Source organism: Dromiciops gliroides, chromosome 6 (genome assembly GCF_019393635.1).
Source record: "Dromiciops gliroides isolate mDroGli1 chromosome 6, mDroGli1.pri, whole genome shotgun sequence".
Taxonomy (NCBI): Eukaryota; Metazoa; Chordata; class Mammalia; order Microbiotheria; family Microbiotheriidae; genus Dromiciops; species Dromiciops gliroides.
Window position 1 is genome coordinate 252,145,095 of NC_057866.1, and position 24,371 is coordinate 252,169,465.

At 36.3% G+C, this 24,371-nt stretch overlaps 1 protein-coding gene across 1 annotated transcript in view; it reads right to left on the bottom strand.

The window, feature by feature from the left end:
• WDFY3 (WD repeat and FYVE domain containing 3) overlaps positions 1–24,371 on the bottom strand; it is a 332,419-nt gene that overhangs the window by 143,012 nt on the left and 165,036 nt on the right. Inside the window, 2 exon segments of the mRNA XM_043973480.1 lie at positions 20,199–20,351; positions 20,353–20,377. Coding sequence (XP_043829415.1) covers positions 20,199–20,351; positions 20,353–20,377 — 178 coding nt within the window.

The window sequence follows — 24,371 nt, forward strand, 5'->3', positions numbered from 1 at the left end:
GTAGATGCCCATTTATTGAGGAATGGTAAAAAAAAAACAAACATGGCACATGAATATAATGGAATAACACTGTATTGTAAGAAATAACCAATTGTAATAAACACAAAGAAGCACAGAAAAAAACTATATAAACTGGTGTAAAGAAGGCAGAGCCAAAACAACAACATACAAAATGACTACACAATGTAAGTGGAAAGGCTAGCTCCCCACAACCTCCAAATCAATCATACATCACCAGGAATGGCTTCAAATGAGAACTATAGAAAACACCCCCACTACATCCCTTTCAGAGGTGGAGCAGGTCCACAAATATAGTTCATTGAACATATTTTTAGGATTTTTTAAATGGATTGATCAGTTATGCTAATTTTTTCTTTCCCCCACCTCTCTTTTTCCCCTTAAAAATATTGTTATATGAGATGGCTCTCTGGGAGTGGGAGGGAGAAGGATAATGAGGAAAAATATAGTGATGTAAAAACCAAATAACATTAATGAAAACTTTTTAAAAAATGAAAACTTTTAAAAAGCTTAACAGAGTAGTGCATATTTGATCCAAGAAGCAATGAGTTTAATGAATAGAGAGCTGACATAGTCAGGCATGAACTTTAGGAAAAATGACTTTGGCAACTATGAAGAAGAGAAATTGAAGAGGAAAAGAGACTTGAGGCAGGAAGACCAATTAGAAGAATACTGCAATAGTCCTGTTGAGAGGCTGCTGGGGGCCTGAACTAGGCTGTCACCCTAAGAGTATAGAAAAAGGGACAGAAATGAAAGATATTAGGCATATAGAAACAAGGTAATTTGGCACCTCAATAAATATTCTGGATGAGGGAGAATGAGGAATTAAGTATTCCTAATTAAACACCAAAGTTTTAAACCAGGACAATTAGAATTAGGCGGTATCTCCAATGGAGACAGGGAAGAGGGGGAAGAGGAGTGGATTTGAGCACATGCAACCATGGCTACACACTAAAGTAGGACTGAAAGGCTAATAGCGTACACAGCTTGTCTAGAAAAACAGGACAATAATCCAACAATTATCTTTACTGTTAGATGACTGAGGTGGAAATGCTCTTATGCACTGGGTGTGTTAGAGCAGTCCTCTGAATGCTGTGACAATGCACAGTCGATTCTTATTTTAGTTATCCTGTGGAGGGTTTGAGACAGTCTTTACATTTCTGAGTACTTGGGATTCTGAGGCTATACCTTGCCCTTTAATCAGGATCAGTCACATCAATTCAGTTTGGTGAACACTAGGATAATCTATCTGCTACTGCTTCCTATAAGTAAAAATCTGTCTCTGGCTTTTCAATAACTTTGCATAAAAGGCATTTTATTTTTATTGTTTCTTTTTCCATTATTTATATTTCCCAATGCTTACCTCCCCTGCTGGCTTCCCAAAGGAGCCATCCCTTATTATTATGGGGAGGAGGGGAGAGAGAGAGAAAGAGGAGAGAGGAGGGAAGAGGTAGGAGGTAGGAGGGAAGAAGTAGAAGGAGAGGGAAAGGGAGAGAAACAGTTTAGTAAAACTAATGAATATACCAAAAATTATGATATTACCAATAATGCTTCATTCTCATAGACCCTTCACCCCCACCCCTCAGCCCCCACCTCTGAAAGAAGCAAAGTGATTTCTCCTATCTTCCCTTTGGAACAAAGCTTGGCTATAATACTGTGATAGTTACATTCATATAAACACTATGTATACTGCTTTCCTGCATCACTTCATGTAAGGCTTCCATTTTTCTCTCTAATCATTTCTTGGAGCACAGTAATACTCCTTTATATTCATGGACCACATCTTTGTCAGTGGATGTCATTATTATTATAAAAAAGTGTTGCTGCTCTAAGTAGTTCTGTGTGTCTGAGGACTTTTATTTAAGTACTCTGTGTAGCATATGCCTAATGTGGACATTTTCATAAGTTTCTGAGGTAATTCGAGATTTCTTTCAGAATGGCCAGACAACTTTCATCTAGACAATAGTATATTAATATGAATATCTTTCTGTAACCTCTCCAACCCAACATTGGGTATTCCAATATTCTCTCATCTTTGGTACAATGATATAATAGATGTAAGTTATTTTAATTTGCATTCCTATTATTATGAGCCATTTGAAATACTCTTTCATACATTTGTTAATAGTTTGTAATCCTTCTTTTGAAAACTGTTTATATTCCTTGACCATTTATCAATTGGGGAATGGCCTTTAGTATATATTTCTGTTAGTTGCCTGTATAGCTCTGATATCTGACCCATATCAGAAAAATGTTATACTAAAATTTTTCCAAGTCAACAACTTACTTGTTCTTACCCAATTGCATTATTTTTTCCAAAAGTTTTTCAACTTTAAATAATCAAAATTGCAAAAATAATGGATGACAAGTGGCTAGTGAGAGCTCTAGCAAGGAAAAAGAGAAAAGGTCCTATAGCAATTTTTGGAATAAACATGGACAAAAGTTAGACAAGATGTGCAGGCATGGAAAGCTTGTGATATAAAATGGAGAGAACTCACAAAACAATGAGAGCAGAGTGTGTGTGTGTGTATATATATATATATATATATATATATATATATATATATATATATATATATATATATATATATATATATATATATATATATATATATATATATATATATGGGGGGCAATGAGGGTTAAGTAACTTTCCCAGGGTCACATAGCTTGTATCAAGTGTCTGAGGTCACACAGCTAGTAAGTGTCAAGTGTTTTTTAAACTGAATTTGAATTCAGGTCCTCCTGAATCCAGGGCCAGTGCTTTATTCCACTGCGCCACCTAGCTTCCCCAGAGTGTAGTATTTGAGAGAATGTAATCAAAATTATATGTTTTCATAATATGTATCCCTTAAGACTTCACCCCCCCCCCAAAAAAAAAAGGACCCAAATGTATGAAACTATTTGCAACAACACTTTCTGTTTTTGCAAAGAATGAAAGACAAAAATGATGGCCACCACTGTAGCATTGCCTTGCTGAACAAATATTGTGTCATAAGAAATCATGAAAGCAAGATTTAGAGGATGCTAGAAAGACACATATGAACTGATATAGTGTGAAATAAGTAGATATTAGAAAACAATATATTTGATTACAAGAATGTAAATGGAAAGAACAAAACTGAAAATTAAATAACTGACTGCCAAGCTTTGACAAAGATAAAAGTTAAGAAAATGCTGTTTCTATGGAAAAAAAATTCATATCATTGGCAAGACTATACAAATACTGGTATACTGATGATTAAAAAAAACTTTTTGCAATGCTTGGGAACTAATAAATGCTGGCTGGATTATTGATTGGAATTTGTACACGTCAACCAAGGTGAGGAGTTAGTTGATATTGTTGAACTTCCCCCTTCCTGCCTTCTTTCATTCATTCTTTCTTTCTTTTTGGCAGGGCAATGAGGGTTGTGATTTGCCCAGGGTCACATAGCTGGTAGTGTCAAGTGTCTGAGGCCGGATTTGAACTCAGGTCCTTCCTGAATCCAGGGCCAGTTCTTTATCCACTGCGCCACCTAGCTGTTCCTTCCTGTCCCATTTCTTTTTAATTTTTGTGATGAGGGGTGACTTTCTGTGAATAGGAATGAGGAAGGGATGTGAAGGTGATTTAAAAATAAAGGATATAAAAATAATTAAAAAAAATAATTTAATCTGTAGCTATAGCTATGAAAGATATTTGATCTGACTCATTTAAATTTTTTTTTATAGTATGACCTTTAACATTCAGATCCTATATCAATGTTAAGTTCACTATAGTTTTAAAAATGTTGGTCTAAAACTAATTTCTACCAGACTGCTTCAATTTTTCCAATAATTCTTTTCATTAAGGAATATTTTTTATAGGTACAGTGGTTTTTATTAAAATTTACTTGAGGCAAAATTAAATTAATTGATATACAACAAAACTTGGAACTTTAAAAAAAAATTTTAATTTTGAAAAGTACAACGTGCTTATTCCCTTTTGCTGTAATCACTTACTTTACATGTGATTTGATATTAAGTTAAAGATTCCAGAAGATAATCTTTAATTCTTCATTAAATACACACACACACACACACACACACACACACACACACACACACACTACACTTTTAAAAGTGTACCTTTTGGGGCAGCTAGGTGGCGCAGTGAATAGAGCACCAGCCATGGAGTCAGGAGTGCCTGAGTTCAAATCCGGCCTCAGACACTTGATACTTACTAGCTCTGTGACCCTGGACAAGTCACTTAACCCCAATTGCCTCACCAAAAAAAAAAGTACTTTTGAAGAATTGCCTATTTTCCTAAGACTAGCCTTGATTATTGCACATAGGTTTTCAATGAAGCACAATCACACAATTTCCAAGGCCATTAAATCATTCTTATTACTATCTTGGGTCAAATTCTTAACTTTTCATGCTGTGTGAGATAGTTTAATATCATACTAAAGCAGTTCCATTTTGGGGGGAATTTCTGTAATTCCAGAACAATCATGCTTCTCAGTATATCCACCTATTCATCAGAGTTCATCATTCAATGGAGACAGGAATTCCAAGGAGAACTAAACGTTTAAGACAATAACAACAACAACAACGATACAAAACACAGTCTGAAGAAAATGCCTAGTTCTTATAGGCTCACCTGGATTTATTTTTTGACCTAGTTTTGGCAAAGTCTTGAATGAAAAAGTGAATTTCATCAGTAAAATGTTTTGCAACCATTAGTATTCCAGAGTTTATATATCTTGCCCATGATATGACTTTTTTTCTTCATAGAAAATTAGCTGTTGTTTTTGCTGGTCTTGTTTTGTCAGACTTCAAGAAGCCCATGTCACAATGTAGAAGGATCAACAAACAGACACTTCCATTTCTCGTCCGTCTGAAGTTCTTTGCTGGTTCTTAGGCCGTCCTGAAACAATAGTTGGTCACTTCTTAGCATTGTTCTTCATTTTCAACCATACTTTCCTTTGGGCTTCAATGGGACGGATCCTGTTTCACTGTGGACTTGAATGATCCTTAAAACATTTCCCGACATCAACAGCTGTTGCAAGATCTACCAGTCATTGTAGTGTATTCTTTAAGAGCTACAACTTTTGTATATTTGCTTGGAGTAATTTCCATTCTTAAGAACAACAGAATTAAAAACACAACAGAAGAGAGCAATGAAACAGGTGCATAAGACACAAAATCCAACAGTTAGCTCAATCCAGTTTCATCTGGTCAAAGTCAGATGTTCTGATTCAGCCAAATGTATGGAGAGATATATATGAAATAACAAAGAAGAAGGGATGTGTTCTTGATTTACTCTTTTATAAACTGAGAAACCTTCTAGTGTTACCTACCCATTGCATACGAAGAAAGTTTATGGTATTAGATACTTTTAAAAAAAATCTTATTACAATCATCTTTCTATATCTATGATTTTTGAGTCATTTAGTAAAAATAAATGTTATATTTTGCCAAATGTCTTTTATCTATTAATATAATAATGGGATTCTGAATGTTTTCATTGTTAATTAATTAGGTTGTTTCTCTAATTTTGAACCATTCATGAATAGGGAATTTTTTTAAGGACAAATATTTTTAAACCAGTATTTGATATACATTTTCCCAATATTCATTAATTATATTGATCCACAGTCCTTTCTCTTTATTTTATCTTTCCTTGGTTTACATATTAGGACAATGTATGATAAAAGGAACCTAGTAAGGTGTTTTTCGCAGTTTTGAGAATAACTTGTTAAGAATAGATATTAATCAACCTTTAAAAATTAGATGGAATTCTCCTGTAAACACATCTTGACAAAGCCTCTCCCTACCCACTTTGAGTTTCTTTACAGATATTTCCATTTCCTTTTCTGAAATAAGATTAAGATTTCTAATTTGATAACATTATTAATCTGAATAGGTTTCATATTTTTGCACAAAGCAAGATATAGTGGTGTGGTAGACACGAAAAGCTTTCCTCGAAGGCAGGAAAGGAAAACCTAAGTTTCAAGTCTAACCTTTAATTCACACCAGCTTGGTCCTGAGTAAGTCACTTAAACTCTTAGTGGCCTAGACAAATCTCTAAGACTTGAAGAGAAAGTACCAAGCTGCAGCAACGATCTTCACCTAAGAATGACCATTACCAAATCCTATCACTTTTGTACATAATCATCTATTTCATTACAATTTTCTCTTTTGCTAGCAAATAACTATTGAGATTGTGACAAATGTTCTTTAATTTCTTCTGTTTATTTTATCTCATGCATTATTTACTTTGTCAATCTGATTTGCCTCCTTTAAATCAGGATGGCAAGTGCATTATCAATTTTGTAATACTTTTCAAAGAAACTACTTTTAAAATTTTTATCACTTCTATAGTATTTTAGGTTTCTAACTTATTTTTTCTACTCCGATTTTCAAGATTTTTCTCCTGTGTTAACTATGGGTTTATTGTTTTTAAATTTTTAATTGCTTATTCAGTTACCATTCTTTTTTCCATTTTAATATTTAAGTTCAAAGATATAATCTTCGGAAATTTTTGCATCTTGTCTCAGCAGCATTCTTTTCTTATCAGTTATTTATTATTTCCATATTTTCTTTTTTGGCCTATTTATTGTAGGCCAAAACTGTCGATGTCACTAAATATTCAGTTCTAGGCCTTTTATTCTTTCTCTGTATTAGGGGTTCTTCACCTGCAGTCCATGCACTTTAAAAAAACAACATTCTGATAACTATATCAATATAAGGGCCTTCTCTCTGCAATGCTATTCATTTAAATTTTTAAAATTCATTTTAAACATTATTCTGAGAAGGGGTCCATAGCTTTTACTAGACTGGCTAAGGGGTCCATGACACAAAGGTTAAGAACAATGGTTCTTCATTTTTTCTCTCAATAACCAAACCTGCTCTCATGCATTTAATCATCTCTACGCAGACAACTCACAGATCTATATTCTCATCTCCACTGTCTCCTGTGAGTTTCAGTCCTGATTCACTAATTACCTATTGGATGTTTCAAACTGGATGTCACAGAGACAAATGAAGCTCAGCTCTAACCCAACCTTTTTCTCCAAATTTCAGTGTTTCTGTCAGAGGCACCACCATCTTTCTTGTCTCCCAGTTCCACTGCCTTACTCTGTCATTCCCATAGCCAATCAGTTCCTAAATCTTGCTCTTTCTACTTCTACAAAACATCTTACAACCAACACCTGTGAACTCACATAGCTACCACCTTAATGCACCTATCTACCTTTTGGGCAGATTATTGCAACATTCTCCTAATTGGTCTCCCTGATTCATGTCTCACATCACTCCAATCCATCTCACATATGACTGCAGCCAAAGAAATTTTCTTTAAGCACATGTGACAAACTCACTTCCCTACTCAATCAACTCTAGTGCTTCCCTATTTGTCCCTGTCCCCCCTATACTTCAAGTGCAGCCAGCAGCCAGTCATGGACCTTATAGTACTACTGACCAGTGTCGGAAATTTGATCTGCTTCTGACTTAAGTCAGTTCAACCCTGCTTAGGCAACTCAATGATCAATCCTTTACCAAGGACTCACTATATTGTGTCATACTGATCAGAGACACCTGATTAACCCATTCTAAAGAAGCTGAGCACCTGGAAGCCCAAGAGATCTGCCAGCCCTCCGTATCCAAAGAGTAGGCAGCAAAGAAGTGGGTCACCATGGCAAGGAGTTTTTCAGTTTCTTCACAATTTAGTACAACATATCTCTCTAACCTCACTGGACATTACTGTCCCTCTAGTAGGATGTGATCCAGAAGAACTGCCTTTATCAATCCATCTCTAAGCTTTTGTTTGGTAAACTCCAAATACCTTGAATGCAGTCCCCTCAACTTTCACATCATAGAATCTCGCTCTTCATTCAAGCACCACTTTCTACAGGACTCTTTTCCTGATTCCCACAAATGCCACTGCCCTCCTGTTTCAAACAACTTTTATTCAAATACTTTCTATTCATGTTTATTTTTCTTTCTACTTATAAAATATATATATGTAATATACATGTATCTGTATGTACACACACGTAATAATACACTAATAGATGTACTTGCTGTCTACTTCATTAGAATGTTAGTTCATGTAGGGATAGATTCATTTTTTGTATTTATATTACCCAATATCTAGCATAGTATTCGGCATAAAGTAGTTTCTAAATAAAATGGTTCTTGAGTTAATTGACTGAAAATGATTAAGCCTCTATTTAGGAATATGTCCTCTGCTGGAGCTTCCTGTATTAATTACTATAACTATGGAGTTATGTATATAAAGGATAAGGTAAACATTTCTGATTTTTTAAACATTAACTTGTAATTTTCCTGTATAAGATCCACTTTAGTAAAGGTGCCATCTTGTACTTAGAAATATGTATAGTCTTTAAAGTTTCCATTTAGAAAACATAATCAGTCTTTTAACTTTAAAATTTCCAAAAGTTTGTCCAGGTATAAATTTACCATTTTATTTTTTTTGTTGGATCTATCCATTTCTAAAAAGAGATACATTAAAGTCTCCTATAACTGTTAGAATCTATATATTTTTTTTCCTCTTCAGTTAACTTTTCCATTATGAACTTAGATGCTATGCTATTTGGTGCAATTTTGTAATAAATTGATAAAAATATGCTGATTTAATAACGAGGGATCATGGTGTTTAGTAAACAGTGGTTTATTTTTGTTTTACTATAGTTTGGCCCCAATTTTTACTTGTTTGCATCCTTTCTGTTTGTACATCCAGTTATGACTCTTTTAAAAATAAATTCTTGGGGCAGCTAGGTGGCACAGTGGATAGAGCATCAGCCCTGGAGTCAGGAGGGTCCTGAGTTCAAATCTGCATCAGACACTTGACACTTACTAGCTGTGTGACCCTGGGCAAGTCCACTTAACCCCAATTACCTCACCCCCAAAACCAAATGAATGAATGAATGAAAGAATGAATAAATGAGTTCTCTCTCTTTCCTCTGTCTCAACCCTCTTTCTGTCTCAAACCCTCTTCTTCCTGCCCACCCATCTTCTTACCTCCCTTTGCCCACATAAGGTAACTGATTTCATTAATTACATTTTCCTTAGGAGGTGTACTCATTTAACTTTCCTTCTGTTTAGGTATTTAGAGTGTTCAAAAGTTGAAAATTCTTCTCATGTCGAGTTTTTCTTTCAGAAATGCCTCAAATGCTTTTCTTCTATTTCTCCTGAAGGTTTTTTAAACTGACAATTAAGATCAAGTTTTCCAGTTTCTGCTATTGTGAATTGTAGCCTGAGCTCACTGCTTTGGGTAATGTAGTATTCCTTTACCTTCTAAAATTTCTGAAATAATCTTGTGTTATTTGAGTTTTCATCACTTTGCATTTAATGATCCTTTCCTTTGGCCACTTATAAAATGTGTTTTTACATTGAAAATATTAACATGAACTGCTTTGCCTTTTGGAGTGTGAAAAAGAGCATGTTTTTGTTTGGCTCCTGAACATAATCTTTGCATTTCTTACTTGACAACATTGTTGAGTATATTCCAGAAATTGCTAGGCATTTTGTTTGTTATTATAAACATTAAGAGGTTCAGGTTTTTTGAATTTACCATGTTGTTCTGGGGCAAACTATGATTTGGAACTTTCTCTCTACTACTCCTTAAAGTTCAGTTGCTTTGTCCCTGTATAGAAATCCCTTATCTCTTAACATTGTCATCTTTTGCTTATATTCTGCAAGATTTCTTCCCCTTCCATGTTTTTCTTCAAGTTGCCTTAAACTCTATTTCTAATTGGAAGGTCAATACAGACTTAAGCTGGATTGTCAATTTTCTTTCATTCAAATCCAGAGTAGCCACACATAGTGCCCCAAAGCCTCAGTTCATCCATTGGCTGTCCTTATTTCACTTGATCAACTTGCCAGATCAACATGTGACACATTTTATGAAATGGAGGGAAAGTGATTCAAGCAGTTTGCATAGCTCTGTGGACCACTACCAAGGCTGAGCTACAATTTTTCAAAAGCAGGATCATTTCTGCTCCTTGTAGACAAGTAGGGAAAAGAGGAGAGGAAAGTATAATAAGGTATGGTCTTTATAGGAATGAAATGGGATTACCAGTCAGTCAATGGGCATTTAGTAAATCCTTACTCTGTCCAACTGTGATAAGCACTAGGAATAGGAATAAGGGTAAAAGAGAGTGCCTATTCTTATTTTTTATTTTATTTTATTTTTGGCAGGGCAATGAAGGTTAAGTGACTTTGCCCAGGGGTCACACAGCTAGTAAGTGTCAAGTGTCTGAGCCGAATTAGGAGTAGTCCCAGAGGCGAGCCATTAGGATTAAGAACTGGAAAAAAGCGTCTTACAAAAAGTGGGACTTCAGCTGACAAATTATGGAACCAAATTTAACAGTTAGAAGAGACTCAACAATCATCCACTTACAGTCCTACCTGAAAAGAAATCCTACTACAATACTCCACACGTGCTATCGCCGTCTACAGGAGAGGAAACGTTTATTAAGAAAGGACTTAAGGGGAAGCTAGGTGGTGCAGTGGATAGAGCACCGGCCCTGAGTCAGGAGGACCTGAGTTCAAATCCCGCCTCAGACACTTAACACTTACTAGCTGTGGGACCCTGGGCAAGTCACTTAACCCCAATTGCCTCACTTTAAAAAAAAAAAAAAAGAAAGGACTTAAGTCGTATAAACAAAGAGGAGGGGTTTGATTCTGTTTTAAGTAGCACCACGTGCAAAGGATGGATTGAAGGTTAATGAAATTTTCGGAAAGGTTAGACAAGACAAGTATGAAGATAATGTAAAACAAGTCACAAAATATGTAATGTCAATTATTTTTAAAGTGAAGTCAATAAGAAAAGTCTAGAATATGAGACCGTCAAAGAGAGAGCATGAGGAAAAGCTACATCAAGGAAGGCGCTGTTCCTTTCTTTCTGCATCAGTTCATAAAAGTCTCCCAAGGTTTCTCCAAAACCATCCCCTTCAGCATTTCTCACAGCAAACATTTTCCAGCACATCATCATGTCACAATGTGTTCAGGAAGGATACAGGGGACTAAGCATCTCTTCGTTTCCAGTTCTTTGCCACCAGAAAAATGGCTACTATAAAAAACTTATGTACATACAGCAATAACACCACCGGCACCACCATTACTACCACTACTACGATGACTACTATGACTACTACAACTACTTGCTAGCATTTATAGAGTGCTCTAAGTTTGCAAAGTGGTTTATATGTGTTATCTTATTGGCTCAAACATTGTGGTCCTTTCCTATTTCTTTGAGCTTTTGGGGGTACAGGCCTCACAGTGGGAAGTAAACTTTCCAGACCATAGTTCCAAATTGCCTTCCAGAGGGGCTGGACCTAGTCACATCTCTACCAGTGCCTATTTCCTCATAGATCAATATTGACTTTATCATTAATTAATTGGATATTCAGGAAATTTAACGCTTATTTGATTCTAGGAAAATTGAGGGATTAATTATAGAAAAAACTTGAGTAATTCCTTCTAGGTTTTTGGAGGACAGAGGAAGATGGTGGCATGTTGTAACTTAGAGAAGTAAAGAGTCTACACAGACAGCCAGTGAAATTCCAAAAGGATACCAGAAATAACAATGATGAAGAAAACCAAGGAAATCAGCAATAAACTCCTCTATCCAATACAGGACTGAACAGAAAGACTGCCAGGAATCTGGGCCTTACTAAGGTAGGAGACAAAATATTCCTGCAGAAGGCAGGGGCCTAGTCTTAGCCACTGAACTCAACATCAAGCAAGGTTTATGCATGCATTCAAGATGGATGGAATAACAAACCCTCAATCCAGAAAATGAGTCCAGAGACATGAGTAAACAGAAGAGGATAGGATAGAGGGAAATTTACAATCAACAATCACATCCGTGTGTGATAAACTCACATGCATAAAATGAAAGAGGATAACAGAATGAGTTAGATAAGCAAAATCTAACAAGGTTGTTCATAAAAAACAGACATGAAACAATGATTTATTTAGGGTTAAAATGAGGACTACTTAGAATCTATTGTGTTTTAGCCAAATCCCAAGAAACAAGGGTAGCAATCCTGATTTCAGACAAAGCTAAATTAAAAATACACAAAATAAAAAAGAGATAAGACAAGGGATCTATATTATACTTAAAAGTACCACAGATAAGGAATCACTAGCAATACCTAATTTACATGTACCAAACAGCATAACATCTAAACATGCAAAGGAAAAGTTAATAAAATTTCAGAGAAATACACAGCAAAGGCATAATTTTAGACTTTTAAACTTATACAAATCTAATAAACAGATACACAATAAAGAAGTGAAAGACCTAAATAGAATTGTAGAAAAATTGGTAATCTCTAGAGATTACTGAATAGGAACAGAAAGGAGTTATATTATTTCTACACTGTCATCATAAACCTTTTACAAAAATTTATCATATACCAGAGACATTAAAACCTTATAAGCATGTGCAGAAAATCCAAAATACTAAATATATCCTTTGCAATGGAAAGTTATATTCAAAAAAAAATTCCTCAAGAAAGAATAAAAAAAATTGTGGGCTAAATAACATAATTCTAAAAAACCTGGTAAGACAATAAAGATACAATATATCATAAGCTTATAGAATAAAAAAACTTATGAGATGCAGCTAAAATAGTCCTTGTGGGAAAATTTTTATCTCTAAGTGTTTTAATTGACAAAAGGGAGAAAAAACCCAAATATATTAATTGATCATGCAACTAAACATACAAAGGAACTTCTCCACCCAAATAAACTTCAAAGAAGAAATTCTAAAAATAAAAGATCAACAAAATTGAAAGAAAAAAATATGAACAAATCCAAATGGAAGCTAGGTGGGTTTTGTTGTGGTTTTTTTTTGTTTTGTTTTGTTCTTTTTTTTGGTGAGGCAATTGGGGTTAAGTGACTTGGCCAGGGTCCAGTCACACAGCTAGTAAGTGTCAAGTGTCTGAGGCCGAATTGAACACAGGTTCACCTGAATCCAGGGCCAGTGCTTTATCCACAGTGCCACCTAGCTAGGTTTTTAATAAAAATTTTAATAAGGTAGCTAAATTGCTAGACTGATTTTAAAAGAGAGAGGAAAAGTAAACTGTGAAAATAAAAAAGGAGAATTCAAAATAATTGAAGAAATAAAGGAATTTATCAGATTCTACTTTACCCATTACAAACTAACACAATTGAAAACTTATGTGAAATTGACAAAATATTAACTATCTAGCTTTACCAAAGAAATGGATTATTTAAATAACCCAGGATAAAGGAAATAAATAGAACAAATTATAAATGAACCACCTCAAACAAAGCAAAAAATAACATTCCAGTACTGGATGGATTTACAAGTAAATCCTATCAAACATTAAACTACAATTCTAAATTAAAACTGTTTGCAAAAATTGTAAATGAAAGATCCTTTCCAAACTTTTTCTATAAAGAAATGGGGTTTTAATACCTAAACTAGGGAGTGATAAAAACAGAGAAAGACATCGATTAGTCAATATCCCTAATGAACACAAGGAAGCTATATGCATGCAATGAAAAAACACTATTTATAATATTGATGACAAACTAGAGAAATAGTAACTGCTCATAGGCAGGCTGAATAAAAGACATTAAAACCCAAATGTAATTTACTTATTCAGTATCATACCAATCAGATTACAAAAGGATTATTTTTTAAGGATTATTTTATAGAGCTAAAAAATAATAATGAAGTTCATCTGGAACAACAAATCTTAAATGAAATTAAATTAAACGAAAAAAAGGAAAAGAAAGAAATCATAGTTACCATATCTCAAACTAAACCAAAACTATCTGATAATGGTTTGAACACTGACAAGTCCATCAGTGGAATAGACATCCAGAAGCAAACACAGTAGCTTAGATTTCTATAAAACTGGAGACCCTGGCTACACTGGGGTAAAGACTCACTTCAGACAAAAAGAGAGACTGGGAAACTGGAAAGTATTTGGGTGTGTTGCATGTTGTATGCCTAATCATCTCGACATTCTACCTCACACCCACGAGATTGGCAGAGATGATAAAAAAGAAAAATGACAATTGCTGAAAGGCTGTTAGCAAACAGGCACACTAATGAAGTGTTGATGGAGCTAGGGATTGGGGCCAGATTTTCTGAATAGTATTTGTAACGGTGCCCCTAAATTCACTCAACCATGTGTATGTGTGTGTCTCACACACTCACACACATACACACATACACACACACACACACACACACTTTGTCCTAGTTATACCACTATAGGCTGATTACTTCGAATAAATCAAAGCAAGAGGGAAAGGATCCCGTGTACAGAAATATTTAGTGCAATCTCTTCTTTGTATCAGAAAAAATTGGTAGCAAAGTACTGCCTTTTGGAGAATGTCCAAATAATTGTGCTATATGCTGATGAAATGGAATCATTATTTGCATCTGCTGCTCTGCCTGGTTTTCAATCGCAAAAACAAGATGCCACTCCCAGGATAAGCTCATGCCTTCTACTTTCATCACCATTGCTTTAATTTAAGCTTTAAGTGGCACCACCTCCCTAAATCTCCATTTCCTCCTATGATTAGAGGGCAGAATTCCACCCAATGCAACCCTTTATAGAGGACAGGCTGGCTCCACCTTGTATAGTGCGGCTGTGTCCATTTTCAACTGTATAGAACTCAACTCTACATCTGCCCTCCCCCACCCTCTTTCCTGGCCCCTTTTGTCTTCCGTGAGTTGTCCCCCCAACCCCCAAATCACCCCACCATTGGATTGCAAGCTCCTCAAGCGAAGGAGCTGTCCCTTTTTTATTTATTGTATCACCAGAACTTATCCCAGTACTGCTACATAGCAGGCACTAAATAAATGGGTTTTGGGATTAGATTAGATATTCTTGTCCCATAAGAAATTACAGAATAAAGACATTTATGAAAGGATACAGAGTAGTTGCAGGACCAGGAGAACTAGCAACATGATATAGAAAAAATAATTTTGAAATGCTAGAGAATGCTCATCAATGCTAGAAAAAATCACGATTCAATAAGTCTGATGACAAGCAAGCTATTTCACTTACTTGACAGGTGATTTATTCAAAATGCAAAATAAGACTTGCATTTTTGATGAAGGTCAATTTGAGAATTTGTTTTGCTTGACTATGCATATTTCTTATAAGGGCTTTTTTGTTTGTTGGATTTCTGTTTTACAAACAGGGAATGGAAGGGAAGATGGGGGGATGGTAAAATTTTAAAAATAAATGAAACTAGGCTTATTGGGACTTTTTTTCCCCAAAAAAATGCAGAATAAAGAACAGAAGGCCAAGAAACCCACACAAACAAGCAGAACAAACTTTGAAAGCTAAAGGATGGATTTATTATATACTTGAAAAGAAAATTGCAACTATATTTTAGTATAGTAGCTTTATATATACCTGCACAATGCTCTTTTTTTTCCCCTCCTACATAGAAATGACCATTTTCTTTGGTCTTTGTTAAGTTCTGTATAAAAATAAATTCTTAAAAAGAGAAGGGTAGTTTTGTCAGTTTATTAAATAAGCATTCAATGAACTGGTAGTGGGGCTCTAAAATTGGACGACTATGCAATATACTGAAATGTTATTAAGTAATGAGGAAATTTCCAAACATTACTCTGTAGCTTGGTATAGTTCAAATATGGAATGGACCAAAATAACTGGATGATGGATGACTTGTAATTGAAGATGGACAGATCAAGCAATTTATTCATCCATCAGTAAACATTTATTAAGTACCTACTATGTGCCAAGCACAATTCTAAGTACTGGGGATACAAAAAGAGACAAAAGGTAGGTCCTGACCTCAAGAAGTTCACATAACCTTCTGGAGACTACATCTATGCTGCCCTACTTTGCCACAACCAGTGAGTGTGGCATTGTAGATCAAGAGCAGGACTGAGGTCAAGAAAGACTGGGGTTCAAATACGACTTTGACAAATGTTACCTTGGGCTAATCTTGACAAGTACTTTACAGCTTAGTCGCACTCCTCACATCTGAACTATAGTATTTATCCCACAATTTGCAAACTTCAAAATCTTACCTAAATGCAGTTATTATTACTGGTTTTGCCGTTCTTACTTAACCTTGGAGTGAGAAGGATCTGGATTTTTAAACCTGGATCTACTGCCATTCATGGAGGCCCTGTCTAATTCACATAACTCAATGAATCATACAAGAAAAGTCCTCCATAATCACTGAACTTCTCATGCTTAAGACTGTAACTAAAACCACAATCCTCTTTCACAAAGCTCTCACTACATGGATTCACACAGGATTAAGACCATGAGGCATGATGTATAGGGTTTGTTCTGACTATGCATCATCTTGTACCATCTAAGGGACAAGGAAAGAAACTGATGCTCATGCTAAGTTCAGTCAAGCTTGGGGCATCAATTATCAGGTATTTTAGTGATGGGCCTAATCCTCCTCTTAAGAAAGAATAGTTTTTATCTCACACCACAACACTTTGAGGGTGGGAATCAAACAATATCAATCAATCAATCAACAAAAACTTATTAAGGGCCTACAATTTGCCAGGCACCATGACAGGTGCTCGGTATACAAACACAAATGAAACAAACTCTGATCAAGAAGCTTACATTATAATAAGGAATACAATGCATGTGTGTGTACATGTGTGTATACATGTGTGTGTGTGTGTGTGTGTGTGTATATCTAATACTTCTTTCACTAGGCTCTTCTACAGAGACTATAGATACAGTTCGTGTATCTCTAAGAGCCAAATGGAAGGGTGAGGATGGTAGCTTTTGTTTGTCTATTTTTTTTCAAAGTGAGGCAATTGGGGTTAAGTGACTTGCCCAGGGTCACACAGCTAGTTAAGTGTTAAGTGTCTGAGGTCAGATTCGAACTCAGGTCTCCGGACACCAGGGCCAGTGCTCTATCCACTGCGTCACCTAGCCGCCCCCTTTAAAAGGGGACTAATTTTTTTTTGGGGGGGGAGGGGGAGGCAATTGAGGTTAGGTGACTGCCCAGGGTCACACAACTAGTAATTGTTAAGTGTCTGAGGCTGGTTTTGAACTCAGGTCCTCCTGACTTCAGGGCTGGTGCTCTATCCACTGCGCCACCTAGCTGCCCCTGAGGATGATAGTTTTTGCTAGTAGTTTGAAGCCAGTTTAAGAGTATTTGAGTTCGACTGTTTAGTCTTTGAGGATCTATAAGGACTTAACAGAGAAGACAGAGAAGAATGTGAGGATGATCCTCCATCTTAATAATTATATTATAAAGATAATTCTATGAAGAGTCTATGAGGGAGGGGGGCTGGCAAATTAAAGTGAAAATTGGAAAGACTTTCCAATGTTGAGGTGAAAAAGAAGAAAAAGTACCAACCAAGCTTTTTAACTAAGAGACTGAATTTAACTTCTATCTTGAGAAGAAATATGTAAAAGATTCTTAAGAAATTTTAACCATTATCTGAAATGAGCTTAATCATGAAATAGGCTTTCTGAAGTAAATTTAAGTCAGCTATTATCATACTGAGGGTTTGACATAGCTCTGGCCATGACCTTTCTCAAAGAGATAATATTACAAATAAATATATATTTGCTTTGTAATTGCTTTTCATTGGTACAAAATTGTATATGAGTAACCAGCTCCACACATAGAATCAGGAAAGGAGGTTTTTTTTCAGTCCATTATGTAAATAATATTGATAGATAGGGCTGGGGGCTGAGCTAATAAAGAATTAATGAGGACAGAGGTTAAGATTGTATTAATTAGAATGAAAATATCCAAGCAAATCCCTGGATCACTCAAGAGTTCAGGATGATAAAAATAAATATGAGAATTAGTTAACTGGCAGGACAAGGTAGTGACAAACAAGTAACAGCCATTCAACCATCCAGCACAGCTTCCAAAGTGATTTCTAAAGGACAGATGCAACAATGTGACTCCCCCATTCAATAAACTTCAGTGGCTCTCTATTACCCCTGGTGCCTAATCCAAAGCACTGTCCCCTTTGTACTCACTGCAGTTTGGCCAAATTGGCCTCTTAGGTGGAGCTCCAGCTCTCATCTCCATCACTTTATCCTCATTATCCCCTATGACTTGCACGTATTCCATCTTCACCTCCACCTCTTACAACCCCTAATTTCCTTCAAGTCTCAGCATGCTGTACATATGTAAACTATTCCTTACTATTCGGGTCCAACAGGGTGAAGTATTCCCGCCCACCCTATCTGCTCTGGAACAAACATCGCACTGACCTCCTCTGACCCTCTTGCGGACATGTGATCCTATGCTGAAGGGCTAGTCTTACAAAGCAGCCTCCTCATTGGCTTCTAAGGTCAGGAAGCACCACTTATTCTATAAACTTTCAAAGGAGGGGTAGTCTCTTCTTCCACTCTCTCAGACCATGAGTGCGGTGTTTTCTCTGTCTGTCTGTCTGTCTCTCTCCTCCCTCCCTCCCTCCCTCCTCATCTCTTTAGAATGGCCACTTACAATGGCCAGACTACAGCCATAGCATGTACTATCTAGCTGAGCCTGAAGGGGGATCTCCAGGCCATGCATGTGTGCATGGTGTGAATGTGAGTGCGTTTCCCTCAGCCTAGGTAACCAAAAAGTGATACTGGGCTGAACATTTCCAGCACTTGAGTTCAAGAGGTTGGGAACTCCTGGGGACCCCCCAGTTGGAACAGAATACACTACAGGAGGTGTTCCTCATAAGTACTGAGTATGTTCATCAGAGAAGATGACTAACAAAAAGAAGATGAGCCCAAGGCCTGGCCTAGAATGCCATAAAGACATGGACCTTAAGGGAGTTATCTGGACAGCAGAGTCAAGATGAAGTTGAAATGCATATCTAACAGTCACTACTACATGTTCTCCATCTTAATGTTTGAATTACAGCCCTCTGTGAGAATATAATAGGAATTATAGATTATTGTGTCATGTTTTAAGTCTCTCTCTAGGAGTATATATTAATCTTTTGTTCAAACATTTCTAGAGAGCAGTTTTCCTTTCCTTATCAATACTGTTATATTGAGTGCCTTTCCACTCCCTTTTGGGGAGCCCCCTAGACCTGAGTCTAATCTAAGTTTTAAATGATTATCCTGGAGCTGAGGTAGGAGAATAGAGAGAGCAAGATAGTATGAGAGAATAGCCATCTCCTTTTTTTTATTTTTATTTTTTTAACAGGAGAGCTCTCCTAGGAGTGAACATAGTTGGTATATAGCCCAGTGCTTTGACACCCTCAGTGAGAAAGTGTGGCCCAGCCTTTTGGATCAATGTCATTCTACTGTTACACTGGAATCTCAAAAATATGAGCAATATCTCAAAGTTCATATTAACAAAAGAGAAAATAGAATTAGAAAATAGAATCAGTCTGAAAATAGAGTTAGTCTGGGGTATATAATATACTAATCACATGTCGTTTTACAAGGAGCGTCCACAATTAATGTTAACGCCCAAAGTTAGTACCCAAATTCACAGTCAGGAGTACAAAGATCTAATTTGAGAAAAGTAGAATGGTCTTATAAAACAAAACTATCAAGGAGGAATATTTGTCAGATGGTTACAAGTACTTTGATATTATCCACAAAACTGATAATTATGGCTCAACTGAGAAAAGGCCTTTTCTTCAAATGCAAAGGAACAAACCCACCAAAATTTAAGAAGCCTCCTTGTCATAGCCTTATGGGAGAAATAGAGTCATGAAATTTTTTTTTAAACTATAAATAAACAACATGTGTGATAGTGATAAGACAGTGGATCTTTCTCCACACAAAAGAATGCAGAAATATCACAGAACACAGACAATAAAAGCATGGCAGAGATTTCATCTTGGAAAATGTCTTGTTACACAGAAAGCAAAAGTCTGGAGTATAAGAAAGAAGAGTGTCCCATGAAAAGTCTATCTCGGATGCTAAGAAAAAGCTAGCCACCAAGTACATAAGTGCCACACGTGGATCCATCTCATGTGCGTGAAAAAAGGTCTGCAGTTGATTTCCAAGGTTAACTATCTATAAACACACAGCACTATCAGGCACACAGTGCAAGCATTACCGTGGGGAGGCAAGCAGGGAAAGATGGTGACTAATAAATGCTTGATGATTGGCCTGATCCCCTCTTAGCCACTTTCCACTTCACCCTACCACCCCTAACCCTCAACACCCATCCGACCTCATTCATTAAATAGGAAGACACAGTAGATGCATCCTTACTTCCGGTTGTGATGTTGAGCCAACAGAGGATAAGAGGTCCAGCATGGCAAGCATGGCTCCAGGATGGATGACAACGGCATCAGAGCTCTGGAGAGATGAAGCTGCTGGCTGTTGTTTCACATCAGCAACATTTTTGGAAGGGTACCCAGAGGGTTGTTGAAACAGAATGATATGCATGCCTATGAGACAAGAAGGAAGAAGAATTTCATATCTACCTATAATAAAAACTTCTGTTTAGTTTTTACTCTTTTCTTTTACATACTGTCACGCAAAAAAAAAAAATCCATACTTCAGATCTAGGTGATGTCATCTCTTACGGCTAAACTGCATTAAAATATTTATCATTAAGTCTCAATTATTCAGGGATATTAACTCAATTGGTGAATCTTTTAGAGGTTCTTCTTTCCATTTACTTTTCCTATTGTAGCTATGTTATGGGTCAAAAGCAAGAGATGAAAACAAAGTGATACATTACTCATGTTGGAAATTCTGACAAAAAGTTTGATGGAGAAGGAAGGTTAACCAATGGCTAAAATGAGAATTTTTCTTTTCATTTAGTATAGTAGTCTACTAGGTACCCATAGGCAACGAAAAGTTAGTCTGTCTGTAAGTACTCAATTAGGCTGAAATTCTGGAACTAGAACTGGCTTTATCTTAGGGGGATTTAAAGATGCAGAGGAGTGCTTAGAACTTGCCCAACAGCCACCACCCTCCTTGGCTACTCTATTTTCCACTTGGAAGCTACTATCTAGTGCCCTCACGCCAGACAGAAAACTCACACCAATGCAGCCCGACTAGATATTTTGTGTGCAATTTTCTCTATGGCAATGTGCTTCCCTTTACGATAACCAATACCACTTTAAAATGATCCTTCTGAAATTTGAGATTTCTATTATTTTCTACTGATTCAGTATTTTGTCACTAAGAAACAAGCGCTCTCTCTCTCTCTCTCTCTCTCTCTCTCTCTCTCTCTCTCTCTCTCTCTCTCTCTCTCTCTCTCTCTTTCTCTTTTTTTGCTGGGCAATGAGGGTTAAGTGACTTGCCCAGGGTCACACAGCTAGTAAGTGTCAAGTGTCTGAGGTCAGATTTGAACTGAGGTCCTCCTGAATCCAGGGCCAGTGCTTTATCCACTGTGCCACCTAGCTGCCACCTAGCTGCCCCCTAGAAACAGGCACTCTCTTAAGGTAATGAGTTAGAAAGAGTCTCAAATTTTACGAAATGTCCCAAAGAATCCCTCTTGGAATTATCTATTTGAAACCATAAACTCACAAGAGAGCTGTAGATTAAATAAGGCTTTGAGTTCAATGATTTGTCAACTGAGATACTATAGAACTGGTATTTTACCTGCTCCATGAAAGAATCATCCTCTCTTCTTAGAAATATTAAGAAAATTAGTAATCATTACTTCAAATATTATAAGTAAATTAGATTCATTTTCTCAAGACCCCAACAAACATGCAGCTTTCCCCCTGATTTTTTTAGCTCTCTTTAAGAATTGCTTTACTTTTTAAACTCATTAGAGTAAGCTTAGAAATGGTTCAACATCACATTACCACCTCCAACCCTAAACTTAAAATAAAAAGTGAGGATTTATATGTATTCTATCAGAAGTAAGCTCATCAAAATACAGGATACTCCAACAAATTTGTGACTTTGTCTTCCAACCTTAGTGTTGCCAGAAGGGTCCTTTCTGCTCAAATTTTTCCTGATCAGTCTGAATGAAAAAAGCCAAGACAAATTGTTCATTCAGTTTCCCTTTAAAAAAGGATATGATGGGGGCAGCTAGGTGGCATGTTGGATAGAGCACCAGCCCTGGATTCAGGAAGACCTGAGTTCAAATCCAGCCTCAGACACTTGACACTTACTAGCTGTGTGACCCTGGGCAAGTCACTTAACCCCAATTGCCTCACCAAAAAAAAAAAAAAAAAAGGATATGATGTTTAATCAGGTCACAAATTTTAGCATTTATACAATGATATTTGCTGGTTTTTTCTTTCTAGTTCTTAGAAAAATTGATGCTTAAGGAGTACCATACATTCAAAGTATGAACTTCCCTAAATGGTTAATGTCACTGAAGCAATAGTAAAGGAGACAAAAGGCAATTTATCAGTAGGAAGGCAAGTCTCCCATCTTTGGAAATGAAAAAGTGATATTTTCAAAAGATCCATAAATTGACTTAATTTGCTTAACATTTTAATATTTATGACTATAATTTTGATACTAAAAACAAACCTAAAAAGATGGTAAAATGTGGTTTTGACAAAATAGTGACTGGAAATAAAAAGCTTCTTTTCAAAATTCTAGTAAACAACATGTTATACGTATGCATACATACATATATGTACATGTATTTTCTGTTGAACAGACATATTTAATACTTATAACTGTGAAACTGCATGGTATAATGGATCTCAGAAAGCTGCCTCTCAGAGATAGTAAGATCTGTATCGAATCTCACTTCAAACTACATACTGGGTGGTTATAAAGAGTAAGCTGTGTCACTTCTTGTGCCTCAGGCAATTCTTTAAGACAGAGAGTGATAGAAGAGAGATCTGCTTTGGGAAAAGTTTGCATGGTGAGAGCAAACTTACTAAAAGAGGCAGTCGACTTCAGTAGAAGGAACTCTGACTCTTCAATTAGGAGACCTAGGCTCAAATCATGCCTCCAAGGCTTACTACCACTTACCACTGTTCTCAGTGTTTTCATCTGTAAAATGAGAGGCTTGAATAACTTCCATGGGCCCTTCTGCCTCTAAATCTATAATCCCACATAAGAAAGATAGTAGCAACAAGAGGGTCGGTTTGGACCCTGTTCTTGTACAGGATGCAAGCTGTAGTTAGCTATGCTGTCTTTGGTCAATGCAAGTGTAGAATTGAGAAGAAAAAGATGTTCCTACCCTATATGTGACCGGCTTCACTTTTCATTAGAGGAATTAACCCTTTAAAGGTAGAAATAAGACATTATCTTTCCCTAAAAAAAAAAGTTTAATGATTAAATTTCACTGAAAACATAGCCAACTACAGTATTTTCCTCAATTAAAGTATGTTATCAGTCTTACAGTTCAATTATCAATAATCAAAACTTTAAAAGTCCTTGCTATCAGCTATCTAATTTTATAGACCACAGCTCTACCAGAATATTTTAATCTAGGATCTTCACTCTTAGTGAAAATAATTCTTTAAAAGTGACTACTATTCAAAAGATAGAAAAGAGAAAGCCCTCTTGTACATTTTACTTGCAATTATAAAAATGAACATGTGTTATATCATTCACTGTAAGAAAAGAACACCCACTAGATGAAGTACTCTAAGTCAACCCAATTAAGGTTGCTGAACGCAGACAAATGATTTCTTTTTTTTTTTTTTAACTGCAGTAACTTTGAAGCACATAGAAGCTTCACTATCATCACAAAATAAATCAATATCTTCACAAGGTTATTCCAACTAATAATGTAGTTTAGACAAGAGGCCTGAGCTTCTGAGACTTAAGTCTCAGAAAAGATCCAAGGAAGAAAAGCTCACCATGCTGCTACTGATGTGATAGCTAGGTTTAACCAATACCCTTCTACTCCACCACCCCCCTTTTTTTAAAAATAAGGGATGGCAGCTAGGTGGCGCAGTGGATAGAGCACCGGCCCTGGAGTCAGGAGGACCTGAGTTCAAAATCCGGCCTCAGACACTTAACACTTACTAGCTGTGTGTACCCTGGGCAAGTCACTTAACCCAATTGCCTCACCAAAAATTAAAAAATAAAAATTAGGGATGCTCTCCATAGAAGAGCGGGGGGTAGAAACATATTTAAAAATGAAGTAACAAAGTCAAAATACATTAATCAAAACTTAAACAAAAGCAATGTTGCGAGTTGAATGAGATTATACATCTCTCCAAGGAACACATCTAGCACTAAAAAGGAGAGCTGAATGTCAAATAGTGCTTGGAGCTTGACATCCATTATTTTATTCAACACAGCAGAACAACTCTGTGTGGTAAATGCTACTGGGGGGATTATCTTCAGTTGACAAATGATGGGCACTGAGACTACAAGATGAAGTCACATGGCCAGGGGCAGACAGTCAATTCAGGTTCCAATTTCCCAGTGTCCCCCTTGTGGCCTCTCCTAATGATAACTCACATTTATTTAGTACTTCAAGTTTTCCTAGTTCTGGCATACAGT